We start from the raw sequence: 26,409 nt of genomic DNA, 5'->3' as shown, positions 1-26,409 counted from the left end.
GAGGGAATGCCCACTGTCTATGTGGATGGATGCTCTTACCATATTGACAACGACGGGGAGAAAGAACTGGTGGCCGGCGTGGGAATGCCTGGGTGAAGGAGTTTCCAGAACCCTCCGCTGGATACAAAATTGGTCCCCGAAGCAGTCAGGTGGCAGAGTTGATGGCTGTGCATCACGCCATCCTCACTGCTGTCCAACATCAACTCCACGAACTGGTCATAATCACCGATTCGGATTATGTACAGAACGGGTTTATGGAGCACCTGGTTAATTGGAAAACCAGAGGCATGTTATGTGCTAATAACAAACCCCTGAAACATGGGAAGTTAATCCAAAACATTGATGATCTGGTCACCTCGAATGGGATGACCATCTACTGGAAAAAGATCAAGGGTCATTCCAAAGTAGAGGGACCAGACAAAACTGGAAATGATTTAGCTGATCAGCTGGCCAAAACCGGGGCCATCCAAGGGGATCTCATAGCAATAGAGTCCCTGTTGGGGGAAATCCAGGTCACTGCTATCACTAGGTCCCAGACAAATGCTCACAATGATCTTTCAACTGCACAATGGAGTAGGGAGACCCCTGATGCTGATTTAATTACAGCTCAGAAGGGGGATCCAATTATTGGTAAGTTTTACCAACACCTTGAGGACCCTGAGAACTTTCCCCTGACGGATACCGATTACATTGGGAAAGAGGACCTAAGAGTGTTGATGAAATGTCCAAAAATGTTCTGAATCCAAGATGGTTTGCTGGTAAGGAAATCCAAAGATGGCCATGATCAGTGGGTGGTTCCTTCCTCATTCCGAAGCCTGATGTTAAGTCACGCCCATGATGCAGCCACCGCCGGTCATAGGGGGTTTCACACAACACTAGAAATCTTAAGAGAGGTTGCATACTGGCCACACATGGGGCAGAACCTCGACCAATACTTGAAGGGGTGTCTTGTGTGTGCACAATTTCAGCCATCATCCCTCACACACTGTGCGCCTCTCCAAAAGAGGGGGATGACACTGCCATGGTCAGATTTGCAAATCGACTTTGTAGGCCCTGTGATTCGCTCGTCTAGAGGAAACAAGTACATGTTGACCGTTACATGCTTGTTTACTAAGTGGGTGCAATGTCTCCCGGCCCCAAATTGCAAGGCAGAAACAGCAGCTGCCCTGATGATTAACCACATCTTTTCCCGTTTTGGTCTACCTCAAAGGATTGAGTCAGACAGAGGTAGCCAATTCACCAGTGAAGTAATGACAAAGATATGCGAGATACTGGGGGTCAAAAGAAAGCTACATATTGCTTTCAGGCCAGCTTCTTCTGGAGCAGTGGAGAGATATAACCGAACCATTGTGAGCATCTTAAAAAAGTTTGTGGCAGATTCTGGGCCAAGTTGGGATATCCGATTACCTCTGGTCCTAATGGCCATCAGATCTACCCCTTCATCTGCAACCAAAATGTCATCATTTGAGTTGATGACTGGACGCAAGATGGTGCTTCCCCAGCATTTGCTCTACAGAACCCAAGAGCAAACGTTGATAAATGCCTCCACAACTCATGAGTATGTGGAGAATTTAAGGAAACACTTTTAGCATGCTTTTGCCTATGCTCAGCGGAATCTAGAAAGATCAGCTGAGAGCATGAAGACCCACTATGATTTAAAAACTACCCGAAAGGAATATAAGGTGGGTGATCGGGTCTATCTATACAATTTCCAAAGGAACCAGGCCAAACAGCGAAAATTCTTGCCTACATGGAAGGGACCGTTTGAAATTATAGACAAGATCTCCCCTGTTGCCTATAAGATCAGCATCCCCAAAGGCGGTTTGGCAGAGGGGGAAGACAAGTGGGTACATATAAATCAGCTAAAGTGTTGCCATCCCAGGCACACTCTGCAACAACTGGAGGAGTCCTCTGCAATACAAGAGGGGGCCGCTCCAGAGTAAGGCAGTTCAAACTCTAAAATATTCCACATATCAAAAATAAAGTAACGTAATGCAAATGTGCCCTGTTATATATTGTTTTTAAAATCAGACTGCAAAATGCATTTGGATGTATAAAATGTACATGTTCGCCACGCCATTAATAGTGGTGGAAAAATGTCTAGGAATGTGTATTGCCGCTTTGCTTCATCATCCTAGGAGAGATGAAACCATGGAGACTGACCAAGGAGGACGACCGGAGACCGGGAGCAGAGACCCAAGGGGCCCAGGGTACCGCCCAATCCTCCCATCAGGACCAGCAAGGAGAACTGATTGATCGACTGGAGGGAGGAAAAGATGCTGAACTGTGCCACCTACAGGACTGGAAGAAGATAATGGGGACATACCAGCGCAAGGGCTCAAAATCTCCTTTGCACCCGACTTCCCCTCGACTTGAATCAAAGCGCAGTCGGGCAGGGGGATTTGTCATGGGTTTTGACCCATGTTGAATCAATAGACTGGGTAGATGTGGGGATGAGCTGTCGCCGCCCATTATTCTATCCCAGAACAAACTAAATCAATAGACTGGGTGGATGTGGGGATGAGCTATCGCCGCCCACATTCACGCCAGAATACGAGAACTGCGCAGTTGGCACGAGACCACTCCAAAGATACAACCTTCTTGTGGGGAATTCATTTTCTTAATCCTAAAAATGGTTGCATTACCAGTACTCACCACTATCAGAAAGCCGGCGTTTTAAAACAACCAGACTTTTTTGTAAAACTGAACAAATGAAACAAAACCAGACCAAGGAAAGACTTGCTAAGAGGTGGATACAATGTAAAACTATATTCTGAAATGACTTGAAGGGAGTAATTATTTAATGTATAGGTAAAAGTTGTCAGTTTGATTTGAATGTAGAAAACTGGGAACAAAAAGTGACATTTAGCTGAAACCTGTCTTAATGAAACTGAATTCTGCCTGACAACTACCCGCGACAGGAGTTGATACTGGATCAACAGCTGTGTTCCCAGGCCTGGCTGCCAGGCCTGGCTGCATCCTGAGGTCAGATGGCCCTGTTGATTAGATTAGGGGTGGAGCAGCTGGGGACTACAGGGAGTTGAACAAAGGCCTGTCCTGGACTCAGGCAAATGTTATATTGGGGGCGTCGTAAAAGTGGCTTCCTCTTAGGGGAAACTGGGAGGGGCAGTGCCTCTGCTAGCAGCTGAGCTTGGAGGAAGTGGATAAACCGGTTATTTCACCCTGTGATGTGGGAAGCCACACCCCTTTTTGACCAGGGCATAATTTTAAAAAGATAGATAAAGTGCGGACTTGTCAGAATTATATAAGTAATATCATTATTTTTGTGATTTTTCTGTGAACATTTTGAGATGCGTTAGGACCCTGTGGTGTATTCTGGGAGGTTGCTAGCGGAAAATAGGGTCTCACTCCAAATGTCTGCATGTTAAAAATCTGACACTTCATCAATTAATGTCCATACTCCTCGCGCACATGTGTGTAAATTTGGGTAAATGTCCGATATTGCAAAACCAGTTAAAAAGCGCAAAATGTTGTCATTTTTGAATGCAAGCCCCCAGGAAGATCAGAGGCGGACAAGCATGGACCATAAGGAATATATAATGTGCACATGTAATTTCAACAAATTGTATATCTGGGAAGGATGCATTTGAATCAAATATAGATTTGTGGGCAAACTGACAAGGGGAGGTTCCTCTGACCATAAAACCTACAGCATCACTCTGACTCACATTTCCTTCCCCCAATCAAGGGAGAGAGGAGGAATTGGCCAATGATAAGTGAGAGGGGCAGGTTTAGTTATGACCAACGCACACACCCACTTTCCAAAACACATAAAAACAGACTGCGGGGACAGGTAGAGACATTCAATTCCATTTGCTGCGGAGCATGCTGACCGACGACTTCACATCCAGAGATCCAGACTTCAAATCCATCAATCTCCAAAGACCAGAACTTTACTTCAGAACTTAAAGCAAGGGCCTAAACCCATAAAACTGAGAACTCTTCGCAGCAGGCCTCAGCAACCTTAAAATCATTTGCGAACTATTCCACAGCCGGGCGAGCTGTTTGAATTCTTTTGCCAAGAACAATTGCCAGAGACCAGACCAGAGATCCAGAGTGACCCAGACCGCTGTGAGCAGAACCATAGAGCTGACCCAGATCACTGTGAAGTGCCAAGACCAGAACCGGAGTCCAGTCCAAAACCTGACCAGATCCGTGGCGAGGCCTATCTCAAATTTATATTGTGAGTACCTAGCAGAACTGTGCAGGACCAATCTCTTAGTTAAAATAATCTAATCCAAACTATTTTAACCTAAGTAGAACTGCCTCCTAGAAATCGTATCATCTGTCATTTTTAAAGCTGCACAACTGTCACCTGTCAATTCCGCAGCTGCAAGCTGTCACCTGTCATTTTGAGTTTTACTTTAAATCCGAAAAACTACCTTTATTTAATTGTCCGTATCTCTGGAACCGTTTGTCCTAGGAACTTGGTTTAACTTTCCTCTGAAAGCTTAGAATCTAATATTTGCTTATACTTTTGCCGTAATCACGATTCACACACTCGCGAATTTTGCCGCGATTTGGCCTGATTTCTTTACCTGTAAAAAGATAGCAGCTTTTTGCTTTCCTTTGCTAAAAATTCGTTTGTCTCTTAATAACCATCCCTGAATCATTGCTAAAGCGAGCCTGAGCTCATCCCAAGTATCTCTCACTCACCCTGAACCTCCTAAAGGGAATTAAAAGCATTTTCAGCATATTTCTCACTTCATTGCCACCACATTCAAAGCACTTGGGCCTGTGTTTTAAAACTCATACCGGTTTTCTCTAAGCTTGCTGGGGTGGGAATTGAATTTCGTATTGTATTTGATTGCATTCCTGAGAACTGTGTGTGTTATTTCCATCTCCTTCCAATTCTTACATTGCATAGGGGAGGGGGGTGAATTGCCAGAGAAAAAGTGATTATCTTATCTTTTGCTAAAATCATATCAAGTATTTCTGTACTGCATTTTATTCCTCATTGCTTTTCCCTTGAAATCATAAAAGTATTTTTGCTACTTTATCCATCCTATACTAACTCCTCATTGATTATAAAGAAGTGTGCTAGTGTCAGATTACCCATTGTTGATTAACATTATATTTATAAGGGCGATATTGATTATTAATTTATTATAAAAGCGTGGTATCTATATTTTGTTTTATTTCTCAAATAAACCTTTTAAACTTGCAAAACAGAACTACTTCTTGGCTCAGTGGGGTCAGGGGGATTCTAAGAGAGGGGTGTTATATAGGGGTAGTCATCCAGAACTCATGAACTGGACATAAAGATATATCAATAAGGGTTTCCATTCAGTATCCCAGACTAGGCATTGACTTAGCTGTAGTGTTGAATTGAATCCTCTTACACCATCACCACCGTGCCTTTCCTGCTCAAGATCCTGGACAAAGTTGCTTACACGCAAATCCAGGAATATCTTGAAACCACCCATATCCTAGGTAAAAGACAGTCAGGATTCCGACCAGGCCACGGGACAGAGTCAGCCCTACTTGACTTAAAAATACAACTTGGGGACATCATGGACAAAGGCAAACCGGCACTCCTTCTCCTACTGGATCTGTCCGCCGCCTTTGACCTTGTCAACCATGATATTCTAGGCATGCACCTAAAAAATGAAGCACACTTCTCCCCAAAGGCTATGGCTTGGGTGACCTCGTTCCTAAATGGTACACTCATGAAGGTCTTCTCAGACACTGCCTCGGCAACTCCCACTATCATCCATTGTGGTGTCCCTCATGGCTCATGCACTGCCCCTACGCTCTACAATATATTTACCCTTCCAATCTTCAATGACCTCGACTGTCGCAACATAGCGTACACCAATTACGCGGACGACACGCAGGTACTACTACCACTAACCGGGACTTATGATGAAGATGTGACAACCTTAACTAACATCTACACAGCCATCCAAACCAAAGGCCTCTGCTTAAATGGAGATAAAACCGAGATCCTCATAGTAGGGACCAGCGAAACTTTGAACAAACTCCCTCCACAATATAAAACCTTTAACATCGATAACTCCATCACAGTCTCCAAGACTGTCAAAACACTAGGTGCTCACCTAGATGCCTCACTATCCATGTCCCGCCAGGTCAACGCCATAGCCTCCTCCTCAGCACTCACCACCAAGGTGATCAACGCAGTCAAACCTTTCCTCTCCACCAAAAATTGCCTATCCATCGCCAGAGCCACAATAGGTACCAAATTGGACTACTGTAATGCCCTTTTCCTAGGTACCTCTGCCATCAATATAAAAAAAAACTCCAAATCACGCAAAACAATGCGCTCAGGGCAGCGATGACCATTCCTAAAAGGGAACATCTCTCAAGCCAGGAAAGATGCCCATTGGTTACCGGTAAAGGAACGCATACTCTTTTAAAGCCATGGCCATCACACATAGGCGCCTTACATCAGACGCCCCACCCCATCTCTCGGAAAGAATCACCCTCAACACCTCCAATAGACCCACCAGAGCACACCGCGCCAACCAGATCTCGCGTTCAAAAGAACTAGAGCTGGAGGGTCTATCTTCCAACACCTTCCACCCAAAAACTGGAATGCCCTGCCAACCACACTAAGGAATGAAGAATCATACACTACCTTTCGCAAAAACCTAAATACCTTTTTATTCCGCTAATGTTTTTCAAACCAACATGCACGGTTATGCTTGCACTATAACCAAAGTAAAGTTTAAGCTCTGCCTCCTAACACCTGACATTGTACTACTTCTACCGAATGTTACATCCTACCTATGTTAAGCTCAAGCCTTCTGTAACAGAGCCACGATGCCTCAGGGCAGCTTTGTGTGCGTCATAAATGCAAATAAATAAATAAATAAATAAAGAAGGGGGTACTGAGAAAACAGGGTCAGGGACCCTCAACACAGTCTGGGGAAAAACACTAGACTATCTTCCTCGTCACAGTAAACTGGGAGCCGGGTTGGCTCACAAAGAGCCTGGGACTCCCCAAGAGGTGCCCAGGTCATTTTTCCTTGTCGCAGGGCCTGGGAAGCAGGTCTGCCAAACATATAGAAGGACACATCTTGAGCATTGAAGAAACAGAAAACACTTTGGATGAAGTGTAAAAGACTCTGGGGAAAGGGAATCAACCCCTTCAGTCTTGTGGAACTTTTATTCGCTTTTCTATACATTTTGGAACTTATGTTTGAACTGTAAAGGTGGGCTGCAGGATGGCAGCCAAAAGACATTTCCCTTGTCAAATCATATTATTTTTATCTTGAGAGGGATAGGTTAGGATTTGGACACAGGACAGTGAATATTACTTTGGACATTCTGACACAAACAGATTAGCTAGTTTAGTTTTGGCAGGGAAGCCCCTCTTAGAGGTATGGCTAGTTAGGAATTCCGCTAACCACCACCCCAACCCCCCATTTCTGTTGTTAATAAAAGTCTTTGCCTATCAGCATGTCACCCTCATGTACAGCTCTTACTCCTAGACCCTCACACTGCACCTGAATTCAAGCGGGACTCAACTGATTCATGGTTGTCCTGCATAGACAAAGTTCTACAAAATCAGAACACTGCAGAGGCCTTTGTCAAGTCGATTTGCATCGTTGTCTTACCTGCCTTCAATAGGGGATGAGGATCCCTCTGATCCTGGTATTTCACCTTAGCCGGTACTGACCCATACATGGGGAGAAGGAGTAGGGGAGGCCCCCTGCATGTTTGGAATGAGTACCACATCTTCTTGCCCCATGCCTGTGTTGCACAATACTGGCCACTTTCTTTCTTGCCCTGTAGGACTGCAAGATCCAGCATGGACACCAGTGGAGGACAGAGCAAACAGCTTGCCTAAGAAAGATTGCAGAGAGTAGCCGGGTCTAAGAGCAATTGGAGCCACAGACCAGAAAAACAGATACACTGCGCAACATGGGTCAGTGCCAGGAAAACTGCTCCAGCAGCAGTGAGGATGCAGAGTGCTCGCCTCAATGTAACAGCTATCTCAGCATGCTCAACCAGACCCACAAGATCAATACCCTTACCAACATGGATGCAGTTGTTAAATGACTCCAATCAAACAGTCCCACTAAGTCAGTGCCTTGCCTGGGATTGCTCAAGGGAAGCCCTTATTTATATATTTTTATGTCCAGTTCGTGTACTCTGGATGACAACCCTTATATAACACCCCTGTCTTAGAATCCCCCTGACCCCACTGAGCCAAGAAGTTTGTTTTGCAAATTTAAAAGGTTTATTTGAGAATTAAACAATATATATATCGCACTTTTATAATAAATTAATAATTGATATCACACTTAGACATATGACAGTGAGTGATCAACAATGGATGATGTGATACTAGCACACTGGGTAATTACTTAGGAGTAGTATAGAGGATAAGGTAGCTGAGAATGCTTTATATGGTACAAGGAAATGCAAGGTGGAAAAGAAGTAACACAGGAATAAACTTGATCTGATTTCAGTAAAACATAATATAATCACTTTTCCCCTTTTGGCAATTCACCCCCCCTCTAGTCAATGTAAGGAGGTGGAAGGGACACACAGTCTTCAGGAATACAATCACAGTACAATCCCAATTCAGTTCCCCCCTAGCAAGTTTAGATCAACAGGGATGATTTTAAACACAGGCAAAGTACTTTAAAGGTGGTATGCAAAGAAGGGAAAATATGCTAAAAATTATTTTAATTCCCTCTAGAGGTTAAGGGTGAGTGATAGCTACTTTAAATTAGTTCAGGATCACTTTAGCAATGCTCTATGAATGATTGTCAGGTTGCAAATGAATTTCAGCAAAGGAAAGCAAGGACAAATATTTTTACACGTGGCTGAAATGAAGCAAAATGTCAAATCGCGGCAATTTAGTTGCGTGCGTCGAGCGCAATTACGGAGGAAGTATAAGGAGTAGCAAGTCGGCTTAGAGCTTGTTGGAACGCTTAGTATCTCAGCTTCATAATAAAAGTTAAATCTAGCTTTTATCACAAACGATTCAAGAGATACGGACGATTTTGTGGAGGTAGATTTTCAGAAATGAAATTTTAAAGTTTCAGAATGACAGATGACAGTTTTGCAGCTTTAAAGTCACAGAAGGACACAATGCTATGGTGTAGTTCTAGATAGTTTAAAATAATCTAATTCAAACTATTTTAACCTAAGAGATTGGTTTAGCACAGTTCTGGCTGGGTACTCACACTATATGTTGGACAGGAATGCGACTTCGTCACGGGTCGGGTCAGGATTGGCTGCGGTTCTCTCGCCACGGACGGTCTTTAGTACCGGTTCTCTGGTTACAGCGGTCTGGGTCAGCTCTGCTCTGCTGGTCTGGCAGTCGGCGCTTCACAAAGGTCTGGTCTCTGGTTCCGGGTACAGCTCTGCTCTCTGGGCGTTTCTGGCACAGGGTTTTAGGCCAGAATCAAACAGCTCAGCCCGGCTGTTTTACTCTGATGTGCCCCTTGGAAGTCTGGGGTGAATCAGTTTGCAAAAGATTTTGAGGCCTGCTGACAAATTCTGAAGTCTGAATTCAAAGTTCTGGTCTCTGTCTGGATTTGAAGTCTAAGTGCTGGATCTGGTGTCTTCTGGCAAAACGCTCCGCAAGAAATCAGCTTGAAGTGGGAAGTGAATCTCCTGTCTGGCTTCCAGTGGCTCTTTTTATGTGTTTAGAAAGTGGGTGGGTCAGCTCATTCTGCATGCCCAACCCTCTCAACTTATCATTGGCCAGTTCCTCCTCTCTCCCTTGATGGGGGGAACTGGGTTGTGAGTCAAGAGTGATGAGGTAGGTTTATGGTCAGAGGATCCTCCCCTTGTCAAATTGCACACAAATCTATTTCTGATCCAAATACATATTTATCTATGTACCATTTTTCTAATATTATACGTCCAGTTAACATTTTCTGTAGCACCAAACCATCCGATCCCTGTCTTTGTAAGATGTCGTGTCCACTTATGACAGAATTCTCCCCTTTTCATCCAAATAACGACCTCTAAACCTTTGCAGAATTTACACAAATGTGCACCAGGGATATGGGTTTCAGATGATAAAGTGTCAGATTTCTAACATGCATACATTTGGAGTAACAACCTTTTTTACGCTACTATCCCTAAGAACATACCCCAGAGTCCTAACACCTCTTAAAATGTGCACAGAAAAATCACAAGAATGATGATGTTATTTATATAATTTTTACAAGTCCGCACTATTAATTATCCATCTTTTTAAAACTATGCTCTGGCCCCAAAGGGGTGTGGTTTTCCAAAGCACATAGTGGAATTTCTGGTTTATCCACTTCCCCCATGCTCAGCTTGCTCACATGCAGTGCCCCTTCCCGTTTCCTTCCAAGAGGAAGCCATTTACGACCCCCCTAATTTAACATTTGCCTGGGCCAAGGACAGTGCTTCGTTTAGTTTCCTGCAGTCCCCAGGTGCTCCACCCCTGATTCAATCAGAGAGGTGTCATCTCCTTTTGGCAGGGGCAGCAGAATGCAGCCAGGCCTGGGAAGAGTGGCTGAGCAAGTTTCACTCCTGTCGGGGGTAGTTGCCGGGCAGAATTCACTCTCTTCAAGCTAGGCTTCAGCTAAATGTCACTTTAGTTCCCAGTTTTCTACATTCAAACCAAACTGACAATTTTTACACATGCAGCTAGAACGCTGAGTTCTAAGTTCAAAACGATGGCATTTATCAGTTGCAAACTATGTGCCACTCAACAGTAGGTCACTCATTTATTTTAAACATTTAGATTTTAGTGTCTTTCAGTCCAATTTCACTTCAGCTGCTGACATCCACAGCTCAGCCAGTTTTGTTATAAACATTGTTTTGGGCTCTTTCTCTTTCCAGATTTTGTATGCACACAAGTCTACCTTCTGCCAAATGTCTGCTGGTGTTCATTGAGATTTTTGAATCTCTTGCAATGTTTAAAATAGGCATTTTTAGCTTGCATTTCAGAGAAACAAAAGGTGATTTCAAAGCGCTTTTTTTTTAGCCACCGGTACTGCTGTTTTTCCTTTGGCACACATTTCACTCATGGCACTCCTGGCCTATCACGCTCGCACTGGTGGGTGGCAGGTCAGGCGACCATTTTGGTGTGCGCAAAACTGAGCGGTTCTCCTGGTTCTGGGATAGAATGATGTGCGGTGACAGCTCATCCCCACGTCTACCCAGTCTATTGATTTAGTTTTGTTCTGGGATAGAATGATGGGCGGGGACAGCTCATCCCCACATCTACCCAGTCTAATAATTCAACATGGGTCAAAACCCTTGACACAGTGCTCTGCCCCTGTCAAACCAGCACACCAGGAAGCCTGCTCATGACTGGAACACTGAAATGGGTTCTCTGTGTAGCGGGCCACCGTTGACTAGAGCCAGCAGAACCATGTATAAGAAAAAGGGGGGGAGGTAAGACACCTTTTGTTCTTATGCTCACCTGTAACAACCTACCTGGAGGAAGGAAAGCCAGTGGTTGGCTCAGGGAGTCTGATGAGAGAGAGAGCCAAGGGAGAGGAAAGGGGGAAGACAGGAAGGGAAACAGGATGGTGTGGATCGGATGAGGTCAAAGAAAGAAAAAGAGGACCAACAGACCTAACAGAGGAAGAACAGTGTAGGAGAGCATGGCAGAGGATTGGAGGAGTGTTCAAGGTGAGCTCTTGGTTGCTGGAAGAAAGTGGTACTTTGGTTTGAGTGTGCATGCAAGGTGTGTCAGTGGGATTAAAAACTACAGAGTGAATGAGATGGCGATTGGGAAAGTGAAAGGAGAGTGAATGTGAATGAAAGTGTAGGTTTAGAGTAGTAGGGGTGAAGGGGGTAGTAGTGTGGAGAGTAGTATTGGTGTGGATAAAGGTGGGAGAGACTACTAGAGGGTGAGATCGGAGGGTGACGGTAGGTAGTAGAGAGAGTAACATCATAGGGATAGAGACAGTGGGAGTAGTAACAATGAGAGTAGAAGGAGGAACGGCAGAGAGGCAGAAAGACATAGGTAGAGGAATACAAGGGCATGGCAGAAAAACACTACATGAGGCCTAAGAGTCCGGAAGGCACCAACCCTTACGTTATACTACACATGGGAACTTACGAAAGGGTGAGAGAAGGTTTTTCCCTTCAGGCCATCATAACTAGTCGACCAGAGTCTTAGATAGTAGGCGTTACCGGGGGTTGGTTGATGCCTGGGCTAGGGAAGGAACAGCCCCCACTAGAAGAGAGAGGACAGCCTTTAGTGAGCCCTTTTACTATTCTGAAAATTGAATCATCTTTGAGAGTGTGTGTTCTTGATGCTATCAGTGACACTACAAAGACAGAAACTTATATAAGTAATTGCCTTTTGAAGTGCACAAAAGCTAGTGGTGTAAATGTCCAATGTTCCAGATGGGGTCTTATAAAAATGGCATCAATGATAAAATGTAAAGAACACAATGTCAGGATTAAAATGTTCATCCAAGTTAAACAAGCATTTTGGTTTTTTGCACTTGCTTATTTGAGGCCACCTTTGAAGAAGATGGCAAACATACATTGTAAAAATAAGAAAAATAATCATCAACCTGTTCCAGAATCCAGCATTATTCTCATAATTCTGTGGCACAATGTTTGACAGGTAGAAGGTTTCAGCCATTGCTTGCTGAGGAAAAGAAAAAAAGCCATTACTGGTTAAAGTATTGACATGTGAACTTTGCAGAGAGGTTAGGGAAAGAATATAAATCAAACTGGGAGGGAGGTAGATCTGCATGGCAATACATTAGTAGACTGTAGTAGACTGATACCAAACACACGCATAACATCATATTCTTTAATATAGAAGTAAGAGATAGGAAACCAACAGGACAGCATCTGTGAAATAGGTTAACACTTGTAAGTAACCCAAACCCTTCACCAAAAGTCTGAACAAGTGTTTTGTTTAAAAAAGAAATTGTCACACAAGGCACATTACCAACAGCAATACATTTACATGCATTCTTCCGCTGTTCTATGAAACATACTCTTCTTTCCAACCAGCTACAGTCATTGAAACGTGCATGAACAATAGTATGCTTAACATGAACGAAATACCAATACCTTAGGTGGGTTTGGAGATCACGAAATGGTGTGAATATTTGTTTGCCGGCCTGAAGCGCCCGGTGCGACCTAAGCAGCCTAAATAATGTAGCCTGCCCAATTAAAAGGAGTGGTCTAACAAGCACAGAGTTTTCAATCTATTATAATACATACCTGGCATGAAAGGGGGAAGAATGTATTGTAAAACCGTGCGCATTAATAAGCAGTACAAAAATAATTTAAAAAATACAGTAAAAACATACATACAAACGCAAAATCCAATCAAAATAGGACAATGCATGCATCAATGCATGTAAGCGAACTCAGAGCGTTAAAGTCTTTGCAACAGGGATATGCTTTTCTACTCCCTTGCTCAACCTGGAGGTCAACAGGTACCGGGGTAGTCTATTTCTGGTTGGGCGTTTTCACATGGAAACTGCAAATTCGGTTACAAGCCGTTAGGTTCTTTGCTTTCAGGTTGCCCAGGATATCACTAATATCTATGCCGTAGCCTGCCTGCACTGGGGTGACCCCATTCTCACCTCACAGGCATGCTGTGCTAATAGGTTGTGTCACTAGTGAGGACCCAGAATTGAGTGTCAGTTGAAGGAATCAATCACCAATGTGAAACTGAAAGAGTTGGTGACTGGATCCATAAGGGAACATTTTGGTTCTGGTAAGGGGTACTACAAAATATTGCAGTAAGAAGGGCTGTGCCATTGCAAAGCTTCTGGAGACTCTTCTTAGGTGGGAAGATAGCCCCTCACCATATGCCTATGACACCACTAAATTCCCTTGGTTTACCTGCTCTGACCCACTTCCGCATCACAAGGGCAAGGACTGTGCTTGGTGCCTGTGCAACTAGGGAGGACCCAGCAGTTGACAGGACTAATTACATATGCAGATCCAAAAATATTTTGTCTGTTTCTACTGACAGACGAGTCCATGAATGGTGCTGGTGACAGGAGACTGAAGAGAACAATTTGGCTCTAGTAAGGGTACAACATTTTCTTTCCCAGGACTAAGCGCTTTTCTTTAGAAAGTTCCTGGGGCACCCTCCGGCACCCTCCAAGTTTCGAAGTGTGACTTCCCACATACTACTGTAAAAGGAATACCAGAGGACCGGGGTTTCGCGCTACACAATCACTGCTCAGCAGAGTACCCAGTGCCCAACGAACTCTCCCCTGTCAATGACGGAGTACTCAGCCAAGGGCAAGTTAGAACGGTCCTTTATTTTCCAAACAGATGTGGATCATACAGGAAAAACATAATTCTCAGGCAATCACTGCTCCTGAGCCTGTGTCACAGGTCTTTATTACACAATGACATCACAAGTGCTACCCCTTTCCCAAAAACCAAAGAGCCCATTCTATTGGGTGGCTCAGGTGGCGTTAGTATGGAAGTCGCCTATATGATTGGCCTAATTGGTCCTTCCATGTTAGGTGGTCTTGCCTGAGCCTTCCCCAAAAACTATCTATTACATTGTTGCACATTACACGATGGCCAATGACCCTTGCCCATTACACACCAGCTCAGGATGTGGGCTCCCCGATTGGCTAGAACGGGTCCCCCAGACCTGGGACCCTGCTCTACTTCCAGCACTCAGTGTATCTTCTCAAGGTAATGAGAAACACTGTGTCCCAATTGTTGCCACTAGTATAGCCACCTAGCCTGAGAGAGTGACTGCAGGTTGCAATGTTCGTTGGACTACACATGTAACAATTCCATCGGTCTTCGCTGGGAACTGCTTCTCTTCCAAACATGGATAAGGGGCTACTGTTCGGCTTGGCTCAGTCAGGTGGGTGAGGACCGCAAAACTGAGCTTTTCAGTCTTCAAATAACCAGGATTTACTCAGTTATTTTGCAGGTGGCTCCCTGCCCTGTGAGCCAGGAATGTTTCACCCACCCTTGTCCTTGGCTGCGAGCACTGGCCCTTTGTTTCATGCTGCAGAATCTGCATCTCTTTGTTCCTTATTCTGAGGCCTGTGGCTTTGTGCAATTTCACTACAGTCGTTCTATGGATTCCCTACACACACTATATGGGATACTGTTACGCTCACCTGGTCTCTGCGGGGGCGTTGGGAGCCCTCCCTCTACTCGGCTCCCTGGTGTCGGCTGTCTTCCCCTGCTGCCGCGGAGAATAGGGTTCGGGATACGGGTGTCGCACCTGAGGGAAGAGGAGAGACAATGAGGATGGCGTGGAGGTATCTTGAATCCCCTCATCCCTTTCGTGCCAGAACAGTGTGCGTAAGTCTTCCCATGCAAGCTCACCTATTCTTTTGTGATGCTGGGCTCTCCGTCCTGCTTTCTTCAGCAGGGGCACGTAGAACGGGCCTAGTTGCTTCATTGGCTCGCGAAGTGGCGATCCAGATCGGCTGTGACCAATCCACTTGAAGGTAAGTCTTTGGTTCTTAATAATGTCTTTTGCAGAAAGTATTGACGTAGTGCTAAGCAATAATGGTAACTTGCTATGTCTCTGCTTGTTACCCAATAGGTGTGAAAATGAGGGTCGGAAGCGTAGAGCTGCTCTTGGAAATCACCTGAGGATGATGGGCTCTCAAGGACAATGGGTGTACTAGTTGATATGATGGAAGTCAAGACTCGGGTAAAATGCAGCGCAGAGTTCGTGATTGTGAGATTTCTAACCTGTTGTATTCTTTTCCCTCGTAGGAGAGGTCCGACTGAGTGGAGCTGAGTCCAGAGGCTAGGAGACAGTTCGATGGCTCTAGAAGAAGTTCCCACAGTGAAGCGGAGAAGGTGAGAGGTGCTCCCGCGTTGGTAGGAGTCCGAAGCAGATGAGGGAAGGCTCTGACTCCGGCGGAATGCAGGTAGGGTGCATGCGCAGCGATGGAGTGACGGAGTCAGGTAAGCGCGCCTTCAGCGATGGAGCGGCTGGAGTCGGGTAAGCACACATTCAGCGATGGAGCGGCTGCGGTCAGATAAGCACGCCTTCTTCGATGGAGCGGCTGCGGTCAGATAATCACACCTTCAGCGATGGAGCGGCTGCGGTCAGATAAGCACGCCTTCAGCGATGAAGGTACCGGATTCAAGGTAAGGTACGGCGGAAAGCGTCACGCTGCAAAGCAGAGTAACGTGAAGCGAGGGCATGCGGCTGGGCTGGCCTTATATAGGCTGGCTCCGGCCCCTCCCTTAAGCCACGCCCTGTGGCTCCACCTTGCCTCGCCCAAGGATTCCAGCATGTGCCTCCCAATGCGATCCAATGGCCACGCCCGGCCCGAATGCATGTGCCGTAGGCACAGAATGTTCCAAGCACATATTTCAATGAGCCTGGCACCAAAGGCACCAGGACTGGGTCCAAGTGGCCCTTGGGGGTGATGAAGGCCTGGGCCATTGCCCCATGGCCATGACAGATACATTACTCACCATAATCGTATTTCTGATGCTTGTATCTGCTTAGATTCACATGCTATGCATAGGCCGACTTCTAGTGGAAGCTGCAGAGTATTACAGTTGTTGTTTTCGAAACTCAAAAAGGGACGTCGACAGGGTATGCCAGCAATACTTTCCCAAGTGTGACGTCCATTGTCTATCATCTTGCTACACGCATAACACTTGCTGTGTTATGGATATTGATAACAAATTGCCTCTCTATGCCCAATTTAGCACATTCATAGGTGACTGTGACCACCACGCTTAGCTTTTACACATTAGCGTGTGAAAATGTGTTCACCACAATGCCTATACGATTAGCACATGTAACACATCCATAACCTGCTGTCTATCCCCTGTTATTGAATGCCTGCATTTACAAATTGCATTTGTTGATTATCAATACTATTACCTATAGTTATATCTGACTCATTAATACTGGCAATTTTTACCTACATTATCTAGTGCTACTACAATGTTCATTTTATGATAACTATACCCTGCTACCCTAGAGATCCTTTAACTCAATTGCAACTGCCTATACACTGTTCAAGTGTCTGTTTAGTTTGATCAGCCCATTGTCTTAACCTAGCTTATACCAGCGTGCATGTGTCACGCTCACCTGGTCTCCACGGGGGTGTAGCACGTGGCTGCACGAATGATGTCTGCACTGGCATGGTACTGCGCAGTTGATGATGCTTGCTGCGACTTCTCTCTTGTTATCACCCCCACGAGGCGTTTGTCTGCAATATTGGAATAATATTAGCTACTGAGTGGGGTTGGATTGGACCCACCTCCTCAACCACCTGATGCCCTACTCCCCTTTGATCTCACCTTAGATTTTTGTAAGGTAGGCTCTCCGTCCTGCAATCTTGCAGTGGCGCAATTAACAGTCTTTCCCTGGATCGAGTTACTTCACTGATCCGGCGAGCGGTTGCCGAGTCTTGGAGAGCTGGGTCAAACAGGTAAGTCTCTATGCCAATGGTTGCTTGGTATAGGTGTGTGAAGTCTTTATTCCCCAAGTCCTTTTTTGATCTGTGTTTTGTCTTTTCTTTCAGGCGCGGTCTTGAGAGGATTTTGAATGGAGGATCAACTCTTCCATAGATGCTGAGCATAGAAGCGCAAGAGTGTGGCGCTGAATGTCTGAATAACTTTTTTTCCCTTCCGTGCGTGACTAACCTGCTGTTTTTCCTTCTTTCCAGAAGCGGCGCGCTCCGGAATGAAGAATGGAAGAACCGCTCCGAGGATGTTCCGGAAGAATGTTGACCCCGGTGAGTATTAAATGCCTGAGTGGGTACCTTCCCTTCAGCAGGTGTGGAGGTCCAGGGAACGGCTGAAGGAGCAACCGATGGATGGAATGCTGCAGGTAAGGCCTTTGCTGTTGTAATGACTTTGTTTTATCTTGTCTTTCTTCTTCCAGGTACCGATGGATGGATTTCTGGACGGGCGTGGCTGTAGCAGTTCAAGGACAGGACAGAGACAGTGAGCGTTACGCTGCAGAAGTGCAGAATAACGCAAAGCGTGTTCTGCCTGCAGGGCGTGGCTTAAATAACCTTGCAAGTAGTTCCAGGTAAAGTAGTCTCTCAGCCACACCCTGGGTAAGCAGAAAGGCTCAGCCTCACTAGACTGAGTAAGTAGTTCCATGCAATTTAACCCATTTTATGAGCCTGGCGCCAACTGTGCCAGGACTGAGTCCAGGAGGTTCTGGGACACTCCCTTGGGGCTTGTTAAGCCCTTATGGGAGTCAGTGACTGGGGTGGGCCCATCGGATCCAGGGGGTTTTGAGCACGAACCATGACAGCATGCCTGATTTACTCATTTGGTCCATGTTCACAATGTTTATTATCTTCCTTCACCTGACTGCCCTTAGGTTGATAATGTCTCCTATGAACACACCCTCCCCCTAAATATGCCGAAATAAATCCTCAAGTGTACTTAGAGTAGACGTGATTTCCCTAAGCATGGAACAGACCTTAGGAAAGGAACTTACTCCTAAACTTATTATAACTAACATTCCATGTGACCTCACACAAAGGAACTCTAAGCTACGCTTGGGATTACCGAAGATATATAAACTGCCTGCTAGATACCTTACTACCAGTGCTCATAACAGGAATCATCACAAGGATACTGCTAAATTAAACTACTCCTCTGTAAATACTACTACCAACTACAAAGATAAAACAGACAAACACTACAAACGACACACCAGTCTATCCAAACACAATAGATCTGCCTTACCCAGCCCCACCCTTAAAGGAGCACTCATTAATGCCAGGTAATTAACAGCCCATGCCACAGAAATTGCCGACATTCTAGAAATAGGTAACTACGACTGCTTAGCCATTACCAAATCTTGGTTACACCACGCAGCCGGCCCAGCCCTAATGCTCGCTCTGCCCACCAATTATACCATTTTCAGGGAAGACAGAACTAATTCCCGTGGAGGAGGCCTAACACTCATTGCCAAAACTGATTTGTCAATCAGAATAGAAACACCCCTGCACACCAAATCCTGTGAGTCCCTAACTGTCAAGCTTCTAACTTCCAACTCACAAACCAATAACATACACCTTATCGATAGGTCACCAGGACCCATTGGTTCTTTCGGAGAGGACATCTCTACGATACTCTGACAATTTAAAAAATACTTCTCAAGCCATTCTGTTAGGAGACCTGAACCTGGGCTTCAATGATCCCCAAGAGACACAAGCCACAAACATTGCCAATGTCCTATCGGAGCTCGCTATACCCATGAGAAAGGCCGAACACTTGACTGGGTGGCGGACCATAAATGCAACACAACCATTACCTCCATCAGTCCACAAGTTGTGACAGACCACGCCCTTATAGCCTTCTCTACATATGTTACAATCCCCCAACAGAACAGTATAGCATCTGCAACGCAAACAAGGAACAAAAAAACCATAACCACAGACAGGTTATTAATTCTAATTCTACCTACCCTAAACTCACTGCCCGACAATCTCGATCCCTCATCGCTAGTCAACAAATTCAACGCGGATTCAACACAATTATGGCCAATGCCCTTGACAATATTGCCCCGCTAAAAATGAGAAACTGCAAACTTAGAGCAGACCTAAATGCCTGGTTTACTCCCTATTTGAAATCACTAAGGATAGAAAAACGCAAGTGCAAATCCTCCTGGAGACTAGCCCCATCAGAAGCGAATAAACTACCCTTACCAACATATCTACAAAATATAAATCTGAAATCAAGCAAGCTAAAGAGAAAGCTTTGACACTAGAATAATGCAAGACAAATCAGGAACTAAGGAGCTCTTTACAATCCTAAAGGAACTGGAGAACCCTATCCCGGTACCCGTTAACTGCATCAAAAACCAGGTATGGTGCTCTAACATACAGAAAGCCCTGGGTGACAAAATCGACACACTCCAAACTAAAATTGACAAGAAAAAAAACTAAACTTACCTCCCACAACCACCCAAACTAACACACCTAGCGCTACGGCCAAACCTGAACTAAGATTCAACTTCACCAAAGTGTCCAGACTGGAGGTTGAAAAAATAATCCTATCACTTAAACCATCAAACTGTTGCAGCGATAACTGCCCGGCACAAATAATACAATAAGCTGCTAGAGACCTATCATAATTTATCTCAAAACCCATCAACTCCTCATTCTCATCAGGTATTATACCAAGTAATCTTAAGCAATCTTGGGTCCTCCCCTCCTCAAGAAGCAATCTCTAGACCTGGCCATGCTCACAACTATAGGCCCATCACCACAGTGTTATTTTTACTAACGATTTTAGATAGAGCAGCCTATTTACAGATCCAAAAATTCTTGGAACTGCAGCAACTCCTAGGCTCGCGGCAATCAGGCTTCTGACCACAGCATGGAACCAAAACAGCACTCATTGATCTTAAAACGCAGGTCGACAAGCTGAGAGACCAAGAAAAAACGGCCCTGCTTCTCCTTCTGGATCTCTCTGCAGCTTTCGACCTCGTGGATCACAAAGTGCTCTGCAACCACGTAGAGTTTGCAGCACATTTCTCACCCCAGGCTATAGCATGGATCAAATCCTTCTTAAGTGAAAGAACCATGAGGGTCTTCTCCACCTCAGCGGCTGCAGACCCTGCTCCTATTACATGTGGTGTACCACAAGGATCATGTGTCTCCCCTACTATGTATAACATTTTTACTAAGCCCCTGTTTGATGATTTGGACCTTCTAGGTGTCACCTAAACTAACTATGCAGATGACACCCAGATTCTCATCCCACTTTCTGGGGATTACAAACAGGATTTGGCCTTGGTGAATAAGATATACCTAATCATCCAGGCATGGATGGCACGTCATGGTCTATGCCTGAATGATGACAAAACGGAATCATTCTGGAGACTACACTGAACATCAGGATACTTAGCCAAGATTACACAACTTTTGTCATAGATGGCCATACAATTAAAGTTGCCAAGGAGGTAAAACACTAGGTTTTTACCTCGACTCCTGTCTCACCTTGGCTAAACAAGAAAACGCCATTTTATCCTCCACAGCCTATACTTGTAAATTAATCAGATCAGCTAGACCTTACCTCTCTACAAATAATTGCACCACGTTGGCAAGAGCACTCCTGCGGTCCAAACTGGATTATTGCAACATCCTCTATTTGGGGTCTAATAAATACATCACGCAAAAAATCAAAACACTGCAAAACAATGCCCTTGGAACGGCACTAGGAATCTCCAAGAGAGATCATATCTCATCGACTAGAAGACAATCTAACTGGCTTTCCACAGTCGACAAAATTAAATTAAAAACCACTTCTCGAACTTTCAAGTGTCTCAACAACCTAGCACCAAGCTACCTAACAGAGAGATTTAAAAGAAGAGTTACATCTAGACCCACGAGAGCTGCCTATACAAACTGCCCATCAGTTCCCCTGTTCAAAATGACCTCAACTGGAGGAAACAGCTTCCCTGTCAAAGCTGCCCAGTTGTGGAACTCCCTTCCACACTCATTAAAAACGGACCAATCATACCCACATTTTAGAACAAATGTGATTAAGTGGTTTAAAGAAAATGACCGATAGCCCAGCCACACGACCTAGTTGACCTAGCAAACAAATTGGACTTTTTGACCTTCGTGCGCGACCCGCACCTGCACTGCGCTTCGACTACCTATTGTATTGAATATTCATTTGTAATGCATATGTAATACCTGCTGTACTTGTACTAACCTGCATTTTTGCATTCGTAACTATAAGCAACTTGTAAGCCTAAAGTATTCTTGTTCCCGCGTCCCGATACCTTCGGGTTTGGTGTGTGCTACAAATGAACAAACTAACAAACATTGTACCCATGATCCTTCACACGTCTAGATACCTCAGATTGTTTTGTTCTGACATAAGGTTGCATGGAGTGTAGCATAAGAACAGGTGTACCCAAGCAGATAGTTAAAAGAAAGCTCATATAACATCTAAGCTCATATAATATCTATGCACCTTCTCTCAGGGGAGGAAGGGTGGGCGCATGTGAATCTAAGCGGATACATGCATCAGAATTACGATTACGCTGAGTAATGTATCACTTCTGAGACTTGTGGAATCTGCTTAGATAACATGCTATGCATAGATTAGCGAGCAGTATTAGGAGAAGGTGGTCGGTTGTGAAAAAGAGCAAATAGATGTTTTAGGACCCCTTGTCCCACCTGTGTATCTGCTTTGGAATGTGTGTCAACGCAGTAGTGTTGAGTAAAGGTGTGTACTGAGCTCCATGTAGCTGCTTTGAGGACATTTGCGAATAAAGCCAGATTGTTGAAATTGGAGGATGGAGTCTCTTAACTCCCTCCTTGAATGCCTTAATGACTGGCACTTTCCACCACAATACTTTACTCTGAGAGGTTGTATATGCTGATAAAGCTGCCAGGGGGACCTTTATAGAGTTGAATACTAACCCAGAATCTAACAAGTGGAGCATGTGAAGAAGTACATTCTATGGGGTTTATTTGTTTTGACTGGCACCAAATTACAAATATTCTCCACTTGTTGAAATAGCATTGCCTAGTGTTTGGTTTTCGTGCCTCCTTGAGGGCATCCATACACCGCTGTGGTAGATTAAGGTGTCCGAACTCTAGGACTTCAGGAGCCATGATGCCAAGTTCATTGAGTGTGGTTGTGGGTGCACCGTTGTTCCCCTATGTTGGGTTAACAGGTTGGTTAGGTACGGGAGGTTGATGGGATTGCACATTGCCAGTTTGCGCAGATCTTGATCCCATGGTTGTCTCGCCCACTTAGGAGCAACTAGGATGAACGGCATCTGTTCCCTGTGCATCTTGTTCACTATCCTGCTCATTAAGAGTGTCGGGGGGGAAGCGTGACCAAATTTCCCTGACCAGCTCAACCATAGGGCATTCCCCTTGGAGCTTGGCTGGGGAAACCTGGACGCGAAGTCTGGGCATTGCTTGTTTTCTCCTATAGCGAAAAACTGTAGTGTGGGGTAAACCAACTGAGTGAAGATGTGGTCTACAACACTCGAGTCTAGTTGCCACTCGTGTTCCTCTGGTAGGGGATCTCTGCTCAGAGTCTGCTAGAGTATTGAGTACCCCTGAAACATGTTGGGAGGATAGGGACATCCCCCCGTCTCATTGCCCATTTCCATATTTTCTGCACCAACTAGGACAGGCTTGGAGAGTGTGTGCCACCCCCCCCCCGTTTGTTGATGTAGAACATCGCAGTTGTGCTGTTTGTTAGATCCTGAACCGCTTGGTTCGATGGATGTATTTCGAAGGCTTGCAGTGCTTTGAGTACTGCTAGTATTTCCAGCAGGTTGATATGGTTTTGTGCTGTGACGTGAGTGCACAGACCATGTGCTGTGTGGTGAAGGTAATGTGCCCACCACCCCCAGAGTGACGTGTCTGTTGTGACAATCGCTTGCGCTTCAGGATTGTGGAAGGGTTTTCCCCTTTAACAGATTTTCTCTTGAACACTAGCGTAGGTTTTGTACTAGTGTTGGCGAAATGACCACTAGATTGTTCCACTGACCATGTGCCCAAGACCATTGTTTCACCAACCACTCCTGCATTAGTGGCATGCGCAGACATGCTGGGACTAGGGATATGCACGATGCCATCATGCCTAGCAAACGCATTGCTTTGCGTACGCTTATCTGGAGACCGGCTTGATACTGGGGTATTTGCCAAAGCATGTTCTGCACTCTTTCCATGGGTGGAAAGGCTAAGCCTGTTCTTGTATCAAATACAGCTCCTAGGGACTATTTCGATGTGTTTTGTACAAGACTCAACTTTCTCGTTTATCAAGAAGCCCAATTGGAAGAGAATATTTATGGTTCTTTGTGTGTTTTGTTTGCAAAGATGGGGAGTTTCTCCTGTAATCAGGCAGTCGTCCAGATAGGGGTATACTGGGATTGCTTCCCTGCGCAAGTGCGCAGCCACCACCACCAGTACCTTTGTGAATACCCTTGGAGCTGATACTATTCCAAAGGGTAGCACCTTGAATTGGTAGTGCTGGTTTGCTACTTTGAACCGCAAGAGTTTTCTGTGTGCTGGGAGCATTGAAATATGAAAATAGGCATCTTTCATATCCAATGTTGCCATGTAAACACCCACCACCCCGTCTTAGCAGGGGGATTACTTCTTCTAGCGTTGTCATGCAGAACATTTGTGGCTTTACATACGTGTTTGCAGGCCGCAAGTCTAATACTGGCCGCATGGTAAGATCTTTCTTTGGCACAAGGAAGTATGTTGAATGAATACCCTGGTTTACATAGTTGCATGGCACAATCGAGATGGCGTTCTTGAGGAGCAGGGCGTTGACCTCTTCTATCAAGATGAGTAGTTGTTCTCTTGATGTTTTCCTTTGGCGTAGAGGGAGGTTTGATGGCGTTCCTATTAGCTCTACGCAATAGCCTCCCGCTACTGTTGATAACACCCACTTGTCTGTGGTTATTCCCTACCATGCGTGGGTGAAGTTTGAAATCCGTCCCCCTACTGGGGAAGCATGCAAGGGGACCAAAAGCAGAATGTCATTGTTTGGGAGGCGTCCCTCCACCGCAGGAAGTGGAGGATCTCCCCCGGCCGTAGGATCTGCACTGGCCTCTTGGATAGCGTTGAGACGCTTGACCCTGGTTGGTGTTCCAAGACAAATTCTGGTTTTGTCCATAGCCGGAGCCTCTTTTGGAATTTTGTCTACGAAAACATTGAAAATTGTTTCTGCCCCTTTGTCCTGTTTGTTTATTGGTAAATTGGCCAAGGGATTTGAAAGCATCATACTCCTCTCTGGCCGACTTCAGAGCATCCTCCACCACTTTGCCGAAGAGTACATTTGGTTCCACTGGCATGCAACGTTGCCTGCTTAAAACCGGATTGGCGAAGCTTGAGAATGTTTCCTTCTACAATTATGCGTCCGGCACTGTCTGCAGCGTCGAGGTTGTTTTTTAGCAGACTGCTGGCAGTAGCTTTGCCTTCACCTGCTAAAAGGCCAAGTTTAGTTTTTAGAGGCTCTGGAGCAGAGTCAACCAGGGCTGTAATCTCTTCCCATTTATTGCAGTCATAGCTCGGCACCAGGGTGGAATTGTTGGCGAACCTAGCTTGGAATGCTGCCAAAGTTGGCACCTTCCTACCCAAGGCGCAGAGCTTCTTGTACTCCTTGTCTGGGGGAGCTTTCGAAGAGGCCAAAGGTGTACCAGCCCTCTTCCAGGTAGTTGTGACAACTAGTGAATCCGGCCTAAGCTGTCCTCGGATATAAGGGATCAGATGGTGCCGAGAGGAATAATTTCTCTATTCGCGGATTGACTGCCCTGGTTTGATTGGGCGTTTCAAGTGAGGGTTGGATCCTCCTTTGAACTGACTTTAAAATAGGTATGAACTGGGTGGCAGCTTGTTTTGTCCCCTCGGATATCCTTGACAAAATTTTTGTCCTGCTGAGTTTCGTGAGTCTCAATCCCAAGTGTGCAGCTGCTTTGATTAAGAGGTCATTAAACAAGGGCTGATTATCCACTGGGGAATCAGGTAAAGGGGAGTCTTGTGGAACTGGAGAGTCTATAGTACAAACCTCAGACTCAACATCATTATTACCCCCATCCTCCTGGTCTCCTTCTGTGTCTGCATTCTGCATGCATATCACAAAGGTCAACAGAAATGTGAGACCTCTTTGTTGGAGGCTGGGATGAAGCTAGGGACGGAGTAGTGGAAGACCGGGGCTGAGAGCTCGAGGCCCGATTAGTGGGAGGTGTATTTTGTAAACTTTCTAAGGCATGAGGGTTCTCTTCAAATAAATTTGCAAAGAAAGTCATTCTAGACATCACTCTTTGTCCTCTGCTGACCATTTGGCTGAGCTGGGGATGACCCCAGGATAAGGTACAGCAGGTGTGTGGGGTGTAGGTAGGTCCTTATTATGTAGGGCCTCACTTAATGGACCCTCCCCCTCCTCTTGCGGGACAGTTTCAGTCTCCTTGGAAACGGCAGACTCTACCCTATGAGACCTATCTTTCTGGATCTTGTCTTTTGGGAATGAGAAACTCTAATAAGGCTTTCTGGGACAGGTTTTTTTAATCAGGTGTGATAACCCTGAATCTTCAGACTTCGACACAAAATGATGCGTCGAGTTTCGGCACTGGGAAGGACCTCCACCGCATCTGCCGAGGTTTGGCTAAAGAAGTTTTATGGGCAGCGTCTTTTGTTTTATGGGGCCTGTCATGAGGCGACCGAGACTTGGAGTGCCCAGAGGACAGTAAATCCACTGATCTGCCCCTAGATGCCGAATGTCTGCGTTTGTCCAGCAGAGCCGACACATTGCCGCGGGTTGTTCGTTTAGTGTGGGAAGATGGAGTGCTCTTGCTGCCCGGTGTAGTCCCCACAACAGTGCCGCCGGCCTGTCTTCCAGGGCCGGGGGCTAGCACTTGGGAACGTGGCTGTTCCCCGTCGTCTTCGTCGTCCGAAAAGACGGCTCTGCTTCCATCACTGGAGGCTCCCTCCACGTCCATGGCAGCCTCGGCCATGAAAGAGTCGAAAG

The 26,409-nt window shown here is 45.5% G+C and overlaps 1 protein-coding gene across 2 annotated transcripts in view; it reads right to left on the bottom strand.

Annotated features, from left to right (window-relative positions):
- Positions 1 to 26,409, bottom strand: part of EXOG (exo/endonuclease G) — a 590,322-nt gene that overhangs the window by 375,346 nt on the left and 188,567 nt on the right. For both annotated transcript variants that reach the window (XM_069647734.1, XM_069647735.1), the window contains one exon: positions 12,516 to 12,592. In XM_069647734.1, the coding sequence (XP_069503835.1) occupies positions 12,516 to 12,592 (77 nt within the window). The remainder of the gene's footprint in view (positions 1 to 12,515; positions 12,593 to 26,409) is intronic.

Source organism: Ambystoma mexicanum, chromosome 2q, assembly GCF_040938575.1.
Source record: "Ambystoma mexicanum isolate Mex_15411 chromosome 2q, UKY_AmexF1_1, whole genome shotgun sequence".
Taxonomy (NCBI): Eukaryota; Metazoa; Chordata; class Amphibia; order Caudata; family Ambystomatidae; genus Ambystoma; species Ambystoma mexicanum.
This window is presented reverse-complemented; position numbering and strand designations above follow the sequence as displayed.